Source organism: Sparus aurata, chromosome 7 (assembly GCF_900880675.1).
Source record: "Sparus aurata chromosome 7, fSpaAur1.1, whole genome shotgun sequence".
NCBI classification, from domain to species: Eukaryota; Metazoa; Chordata; class Actinopteri; order Spariformes; family Sparidae; genus Sparus; species Sparus aurata.
This window is the reverse complement of record NC_044193.1, coordinates 12,063,319-12,072,562: the sequence shown is the minus strand read 5'-3', so window position 1 is coordinate 12,072,562 and position 9,244 is coordinate 12,063,319. Positions and strand designations below refer to the sequence as shown.

The 9,244-nt window shown below is 40.4% G+C and overlaps 1 protein-coding gene across 2 annotated transcripts in view; it reads left to right on the top strand.

Annotated features, from left to right (window-relative positions):
* Positions 1-501: 501 nt before the first annotated feature.
* LOC115585174 (cadherin-4-like) overlaps positions 502-9,244 on the top strand; it is a 244,167-nt gene continuing 235,424 nt past the window's right edge. Inside the window, exons 1-3 of one of the 2 annotated variants that reach the window (XM_030423358.1) lie at positions 502-631; positions 2,915-3,023; positions 7,376-7,487. In XM_030423358.1, the coding sequence (XP_030279218.1) occupies positions 2,952-3,023; positions 7,376-7,487 (184 nt within the window). In that variant the 5' untranslated portion in view covers positions 502-631; positions 2,915-2,951. Of the gene's footprint in view, positions 632-2,914; positions 3,024-5,662; positions 6,074-7,375; positions 7,488-9,244 lie in introns of those variants that run through there. The other variant, XM_030423359.1, reaches the window with a different exon arrangement.

Sequence of the window (9,244 nt, the reverse complement as noted above, 5' to 3'; positions counted from 1 at the left end):
ACCTGTCCCTTTTTTTGCAGTGTTTACAAAAACCTTTCCAAAGAAATAATGCTGCCTCTCCATTCCAGACTACTTACTGATGCTCCTGCTGCTAACAGGAAATTATACATTTACAGTCCTGGCGCCATTGGACATCAATCAAAATCTGACTTTGCAGAGCTACGGCACTGCCAGTCAAACTTCCCAAAGAGACAGAAAGCATTTTTAATACTTATCTTTTTTTCAAGTTGTTTTTTTTTCTGTCACACCTCCTTGTCCTTTTGGAATCATTGTGAGAAATCATAATAACAATTATTATACATCCATAAACAGCACCTTGAATAATAATTACATTAAATAATTAATTAGTGTCTTATGAAATTAAGCATATATATGGAGTGCAATAGCAGTCCATTGTCAATGAAGTGCATTTTCTTTGTTACTAAATTAGCATGGGTGAGCTGCTAATGTCACTAATTAGTTACACCTGTGCTTCATCTGCTGGCTGTTTTCTGCTGCACACTTTGACAGTGGGCTGTTTTCCATTCTGCTGCAGATAAAAGCAGGAGTTGTAGCCAAGTCTGTCATAAAAGAGAGCAGAGAGGAACAGCACTTAACAAGCAGCCCGAGAGAGCCGCTGACTACTGAGCAAGTGAGTCAAATAAGTTTTATATTTATCCAACAATGTCTTTTGTGTTTTTTTTGGTTCCTGTATGGTTGCTAAGCTTGCTAACATAGCTTAGATAATAACAGTAATGTTAGCTAGCTTGCCAAACTAATGGGTACACTGCTTGAGCTGACAGTTAGCTAACTATGCTAAAATGTACCTGTTGTTGTTGTTGTTTGGTATTTGTGTAGTTCAAGAGCATATACAGTATTTTATTTTCATGTTTCAGGGGAAGTGTTTAACTGGAATATTAGCATGCTAACGTGAGTGGTTGATTAGCCACCTTAGTTAGCATCATGGTGTTGGATTAAAGTAAGGTGCCTGACCAGTGCCTTGACTACATGTAAAAAAAAAAGTATTTTCCTTGCTTATATTTGATGAAGACCATATAACCTTTGCACCTACTGTACAATTTTGGTTAAAATTTGGTCAGCCCAACTGTATTTATTAGGCTAGTTATTTAAAAGTCAGCCTTTTTCTAAACAGCAATGAACAACAGGTTTGGACTTTGGGCAAAATGTGTGTCCGGTTCAGTTTTTCTTTTACTGTTAAGTGCCTTCTAAAAATGAACTCAATAGATATATAGATAAATGTAACATCTGCACTTACCTGTAACAAAACAAAAAAAGGAGCAGTTTATCCAGTCTTAAGTCATTTATTGATGGTAGCCATAGAAACAGTTGTGCTTCCAATGCAATTTTGGGAGAATCATTTTGTCAGTGTTGAACATTTGCTTTTCCACTGGTCTTGACAAAGCTTTCTGCCCTGTTTACAAAGAATAAGGTGAACAGGAAGGAAAATACAACAACATAATATTACTATTATGAAGATACATAAGAGATAAGACATGAGAGGATTTTTGAACTGCTCAACAAGCATGCACCTTTTGAATTTATCCAAACTGGTTTAATGGGGTATTTAACCAAGATAATCAACTCAGCTGCTTCCCAGGGAGTCCTGGGCACATACTCCATATTAAAACAATATAAGCTCATTTGTCCTCGAACATTTTAAGTTAGCAGAGAAATATCATTAAAAGTGATGCTGAAAGCTTTGCTAACAATAATACTAAATCATTTCTAATATTAAAGTCAGTGCAAATAATTGCATGCTTCTCATGTCTGACACAATACAAAAATAACCATTATAACCAAAATAACCAACAATTTTACATATTTGTATTTAAAAAGAAGTTCCTAACCTGATCGCATCAGTAGCTTTTAGCAGTGGTGCTCCTCACAGTGGTATAAATAAGAGCACCATTGTTAGCTCAAGTGTGATTACCTGTATTAATAAAGACTGCTAAAGCTACAGAAGTGATAACTCTGGTTTTCATAGGTGGCTGCTAAGCTATGAGCCTTGAACATGCCTGCAGTAAAAGTAAAAGTTTGGACAAGCACTTGACTGGATGCATTATAACTCAATAAAAATTGATAACTATGGCCATGCAGGGATCATATTCTGTGCCTACTTATCTCTGAACTGAGCTTAAGGATATGCTTTGAATTGGCAAAGTGACTCATAATTTTCAACTCTAGTTTAATAGCAGTCCAACAATGCTGGGCAAGGTACTTTCACAATGCAATGTATAACATGTTACAAGTTACCTTCATTTTAAAGTAACATATTACTTTACAATATTACTGTCTGCTTAGAAAAACAAATTACTAACTTACCACACTACTTTTTAATTACTTTCAAAAGAAGTGCCCAAATAACCTATATAGAACAATTATATTGCCATGTTCTTTCTAAATAAAAGAATGGCCTTGGACACAGAGATGAGCAGGCAGACAAAGGATCAGCAACCCTGTGATTCAAGAATGTAAAATTAAAATGTGCTCGGAGAATTAGGCTTCATCGTTAGGCCTAAAAAAGAGAGCTCATTTCAGTCACACAGGGAATTAACGAAAAACGTATAGGCTCGGCTATATTAAACAAATGCACAGCCTATATAAATATGTTTATGTGCACTTGTGGATGGATTCTTTATAAAGAACAACAATAAACTCTTCATTTCGGTCAGTAACGCGGATTTTAACACTGCAGTCCAAGGATAAGTATGTCCTTTCTGCTGCCAAGGTATTTGTAAGCTTGTGGAAAACTGAATGCTCCTGCTGTTGCTGCTCTCCACTGGGGAGCCTGCAGGAGGCCTTTAATGTCAAGCAGCTATAGAAGATGCACACAGAGTTAGCAGAACTTATCAGTTGGTAGTACAATTCTTCTGTTTAAGTGGATTTGGCCTTTTTTTAAAATTATTTGTTTAAGGGGGAAAAAGACAAGCAAAAACAGCCACAGCAAGCTGATGGATGAAGAGATGCAGACGGAGGACTGCACTGTGGTGTGTGAACCAGCACATCTCCAACACATCATCAGGGTAAAGAACACCTTTTACCTGCTTTCTTGTATGAACCACTTGCACTGTGCAAGCACAGCTGGAGCAGTTGTTGCTGCTGCTCATGGGCTTATTTTTAAACCACGACAACCCTTCTTAATCTTACTTTATCCCTACATTATCATTTGCAATTACCATCAATGGTAGATAATTTGTTTCACTGTTTAGGGTGGAGAATAAAACAAAACAAATTCTGAAGTGAAATTTGTGAAGGGAACAGAAAATACTTTTTTGATAAATGTATGGAAAAGAAAGAGTAATGACAGTAAAGATTCATTATATTAGGGATGTAACAGCATGTTAAAGGACATGGCTGATTAAGTAACAAAATTGCAGCCATGTTGACACACGAGAACCCAACCGCGAGGTAATGAACAGAGAATCAACTGCGAGGTAATGGACAGAGATCAATGCAGTCTGGTAATAACTGTAAATGTGCTATATTCTTTTGAGTGGTAGAAGTAAATAAACAATGTCAGACACATCGTTGTTTAAGTTAACTTTTACAAAGTAGCTACTTACTGGAGGTCAGCAACTACCACCAACACACTCCCACAGACTGCTCCACAGACACTCTTGAAGACTTGTGTGTGTGTGTGTGTGTGTGTGCGCGTGTGTGTGTGTGTGTGTGTGTGTGTGTGTGTGTGTGGAGTGTCCTGGTATAGTGGAACAAACCACTCTGGGGTGTATGAAGGGGGATCCAATCTTTAAGAACTTAAAACAACATTGCATCTTCAATTAGCACAGGTGTTTTAAAAGCACATTAATATATGAACATAGAATTATATGTTTACGATGATATGAGCTACACAGAGGAATCTTTTTAATTGCCTTCAGTGATGTCACTTAGTGGGTAAGTTGCATTTTGGGTAATGTGCCATTTATTGAAAAGGAAGAATGCGGGGAATGAAAAAGCTCTGGTTCTGCTGTACTGATTTTGATCATTTGTTTTTTTTTTTCAAACTGTCTAATGAGTCAAAGAGTGACTGTTTTTCAAAACCTAGAGCTGACATTACTCCAGATTTTAGTTAGCCACTGAGTGACGTCACTGGTGGCAATTGAACAAATTACACGCAGCCTCTTCTGCATCCACAGAAGGCGTTATAATCTTATTTCCCCCCACACATATGCAGTATTATTACTCAGGGTCGGTAAACACACTGACATGTACAACTGGTGGAGTATAAATACTGTAGGAATTACTCAGTTGTTAAAAATAATAATGTAATTTGGGACGTCACAAAGTTGCCCAGTATCAAGGTCTGACTTGTGAAAGACTCAGACACACAGAGGCAGAGAGAGAGACCTGACAATCACAGCCTTTAACATGACAAAAATCATAGCTATGTCACAGAGCCCAGCAGAAACAAAAACGACTATGGATAGGAGTGTTGGAGCTCATCTTTGGGACTGAGGGGCTGGAGTGAGAGAGGTGGTAAAATGCCTGGATGTCACACAGAGGAAATTGGCTGAGCAGCCGCCCACTAATGCAGAGTCATACTCTTTTTGATAGGATTAGAGCCTATTGGCTCACTGAGCAGATATGGAGACCGGTCTGCCAATCAAAGACAGCAGAATATAAAGGTCATTAGCAGCTCAAAAGGCCAAAACGATGGGGCAACCTCCATATTATTCTGAGTTTCTGTACACGGAAGGGTTTTATGTAGCCAAGAGACACGGTTCATGCTCATAGGCTGCTAATAGTAAGAGGCAATATTGAACAACATTATACTTGAATGTGGCCTTGTCAACCCTTTTAGTCCAAAAACAATTTTTTGTTAAAGGAAGCTCCGTTCAAAGAGAGCTACGTTCAGTTACTGAGAGGCATCAGGATTCACATTGAAAAACCTTTTGAACCAACCTTTTTGTTGAACTTTTTCTTTTGATGAATTTTCTATTTTACAGTCCCTGTTTCTAATACAATTTTGATTTCGTGGAAAAAGGTATTCTGAGCATTCAGTCAGCTCATCTAGTAAAAGCCAGTGAAGTTAAATCCAGCAACATGAATTGCAGGGAAAAAAGGCTGTTTAACATTTGAGGACTTGGTTATGAAATGTCATAATAATCATCAAAGCATGTCAATAGCTATGAAAGCTACATCTTTTACACTTAAATATATTTCAAAATGAATCAGTACTTTGATGGTACTTCATCTTATGGCATTATTACACAAGGACAAGCTTAAGAATCCATCAAGGTGATGAGCTGCTGTTTTGTGATGCGTTTCTATAAGGTATTAAGTCACTAGTCTTGGAGTGATGAACATGGTGGAGGGACGGGGATTAGAGAACGCTTAGACTATTTATTCACTTGTGCTGATCATTGTAAACCTACTGCACATGTGACATGTGTCTACATCTCACCGAGTATGTTTTTTAAATCACGATAATGGAAAGCAAGTTCTCGGCTTTCATTGCCATTAGTAAACTGACCAAATATATATGATGTACATATCAGATGTTGGAGCTACATGGTTGTAAAGCGGTGTTTGGAAGTTTAACGGGCTAATGGTTAATGACTTTTCCATGAATTTGCGCACAGAGACTCGAATTATGGTTCATCGACCCCTTTCATTTGCAACCATAAAAACTGGGCAGCCCGTCACATTGCCGTACTGGAGGGTTTTAAAATATCGGGGTCCTCGGGAAGAGACGTCAGAGGTGTGGTTGTTTCATCCCAAAGCTTCCAACGAGTGTTTCTTTAAGTGCGTGTGTGGAGTTTTCCTGCACCGGGTGATAGGAGGGGTTGGAGAGTGACGCTGGCTGCGCCTTGGTGCTGAGCGGAGCGCTCACCTGCAGATGAGAGAGCCGGGGAAACTCGGGGCAGAGCTGCAGCACACCCGCGGAGAGCGAGGAGGGACGTAACGAACAGTCTGAGAAAGGGGGATTTACACAATCACTGGAAGAAGATTTTACGAATCGACCCTCTTTCTGGTTCCTTCGTCCAGGCAGCCCCTGGCTCGCTTGCTCGCCACGATGAGAACTGACTTCGCTCTGGTCCTGACAGCAGCCCTTCTTCTTGACACAGTCTGGGTGAGATTTTTTTTAATTTGTTTTGCCTGCACCGCTCGGAGTTGTAAGAGTACGAGGGTGGGTTTGAAAAGCAATGGCATATAAGATCGAATAAAGTCTTGCAGTCGGATGGAGTCCAGTGTCAGCCCAGTGTGCGGCTGTTGCAGCAGCACAGCTTCGGTCGTTATTTCCCTACAAGTACGCTAATTGGTTCCCTAATGAATTTTACTGTGTTAGAGCAAAAATAAAAAAGAAAGTGAGAGTTATAACTATCCAGTGTCTCCGGCTCTGATCTTCTTCGGGGTTTTCTCTGGATCGCTGCGAGTCCATACAAGTTAGCACGACTGCACGTTTTAATCGCCAAGGCTGATAATCAAACTAATATACTCATCTCGCTGATTTAAGAGCGGCTCCTTCCTCCACAAGGCTCCCCTGACCTAAAAAGCAATAGCCTGCACGAAGTTAAAGTGTAGTTAGGTTATAGTTATAAAATGCTCTTCAACCTTTTCTCGTCATTTAATCAATAAAAGCTGAATTAAGTCGGCGCCTGTGGGCTCCTCTGAACAGCGCACAGCTCTGCTAAATCTTTCTCTCTGCGCGGTTTTGACTTAAGCCATTGCTGGCAGTGTTGGAAAATTACGCAAAGCTGTTTTTTACTCCTGCTTTATTCGCTTCCTGGAGGAGAGAACCGCGTGCGTTATAGCTCCTCTTCAATCACACTCCAGCCGGCGTTGACACCGGTGTGTGTGCGCGTGTACATGTGTCTGTGCGCGGGCACTTGTGCTTGTAGTGGGTCGGATCGTTCAATTTTAACCAACAGTGTACACTAAAGATTGGGTGCAAAGTTTTCTGCAGACCATTTGGGTAGCGCGCGCGCGCGCGCGCACACACACACACACACACACACACACACGTTACACACCTCACACACAATGCACTGTGCAGTTTCTCCTCCATTCTCTGGAAGTGTCGGAGCCACAGTCAATGAGAGAATTCTGCTGCATTCATGCAGTTGCCTTGTTGTGTGTTTCACTTGACCCTGAGCACAGCACATTAAAACGCTCCTCATTTAATCATGTGCCGGCTTCTCTATGGAGCTAGCTACATGGGCACATTTTATCAGACATTGCTGGACAGCTATTAAACAGTATTTAATTAGCAATGTGCCAGGAGCTTGTGGTTGATAAACTTGTTGAATATATTTATCTTAACTGCCGCACCGTATGCATACTGCTTTCGTCCAAGGCTCATGGTAAAAGAGAGGCAAGAAATCAATGAAATCCATGTTTATTGATGCGTTACATTGTATTCTCTTCCTTTCAGAGGAATAATGGGGAGCATGCTTCCAAAGGTCCCTGCCGGGCTGGTTTCTCACAAAGCTTCTACTCTGTGCTGATTTCAAGGGATGTACTGCAAGACCTGGCCATAGTTAAAGGTAAGATGTGTAACCGGCGAGTCAGTTCTGTTACACTTTTCTTTTGAGAAAGTGTACAGTGTCAGTCAAAGAGCCCCTCTGTGTTTAGGCCTCTGAAGGGAAACGTATGTTGTAGAGAATTTTTTTCTAATGCCTGTCCACGTATGTATGTTTCAGATTATTAAAGTATGCATATGGAAAATTGTTATATTTGAATTTGTAAAGGGATTGATATGTTTTTAAGCTGAGGATGAATGTAAAGAACTGCAGCTATGAATTGCATAAAAACTACCTATCAGAAGCAGCATTAAAGTCCGGCCACTGATTTGCTTTTGTGATGTCAGTACTTAGGGGCTTTAGCCGAAGCACCGCACAAACATGTTTTGAAATGTTTTTAAGCGAATATGCTCATGGATACGATATGTGTTTTTTAATACAATCAAATTGCTTGTCTGTTTCTGCTGGAATTAATTTCTTTGTTTTGACATTGCTCGACCGCTCATCATTATTATAATCATCGCTATCTTTATCACCGTGACCTTATGCACTACTACCTTAACACCACAGTGTCTTACCCACTTGTATGTGTGTTGCTCCAATTACACTGTGAGCCAACCAACTTCGAAGGCCCGATAGTGCAGGAAATGGAATCGACATCCTGTGTCTAATCTGGCACTGCTCCTGCCAATGTGGGCTAATTGCAATTCTCTATTGATCCCAATGGTTTTTTCCTCATAGCTCAGCTAAGCTGTATTGTTTTGCTGTGGGCGCACAATAGCTCTTTTGTGGGTCGACTGTGTCTTCGGCAGCTGCACAGTATATATTTCTCACTCTCCTTAGCAAGGAGAGACCTGGCGGGGATACAGCTGTCTAGACTCCTTCTCTCTTGAGCGTGCACATACACACAGACATATAGGCACACACACATGCACACACACGATTTTAAGCTAAGGATTTACAGTACAATAGGGTTCAGTATATTATTTTTGGTTGTTTTCTCTCTTGTGTCTATGTTTGTGTTTGTCCTTTGCTCTGGAGAAAGGAGCGAGGTTGATTTCAGAGTTTCATTACCTTCTGTATATTGAAGCCTGGCTGGCAGTGGGATTGGATATGGGACATCGTCGCTGGTAGTGAGCTCGCTTCTCTGTGTGGTAGTGATGTCTTCAGCCCAGCAGGGGGTGTCAACACAATCACAAACAATCACAGAATGAGCCATCACGGCTGCACAGGAGCCATTTATTTCAGAGAGCATTATTTATCTGGTTTTGGTCTCAAAGAGATGAAATTGTCTCAGCTTCATCTTTCAGACAGAAACTAATCTTCAGTGGTCTAACAGGGTTGTTTGTAGTGTTAGGAATTCAATTTAGCACAAACAATGGATGCTTTAGTGTGAGCTTACTGCATGCTTAGTATTTTAACAAAAGCCACACAAAAGTCAGCTCAGACATCGTTATCAGACTGAGTAAAAACTCATTACTCATAAAACATTAAGACTTTTAATTCACTTACACTGTTTGCTTAAATTTTATTCAAAGCATATGCTGTAATTTAACACTTAGTTTGTTTCCTCCGCGTTGTTTGAGAGGATCTTGCTGAAGTAACATGAGCTCATCGATGCCTTGACACACTCACAGCTGCAACGTTGTCTTCATGTGCGTCTGAGAGCACAGCTGCACTGGCCAGGCACACACATATCCACACAAAGTCACACACACACACACACACACACACACACACACACACACACACACACACACACACACACACACGTATGTGAT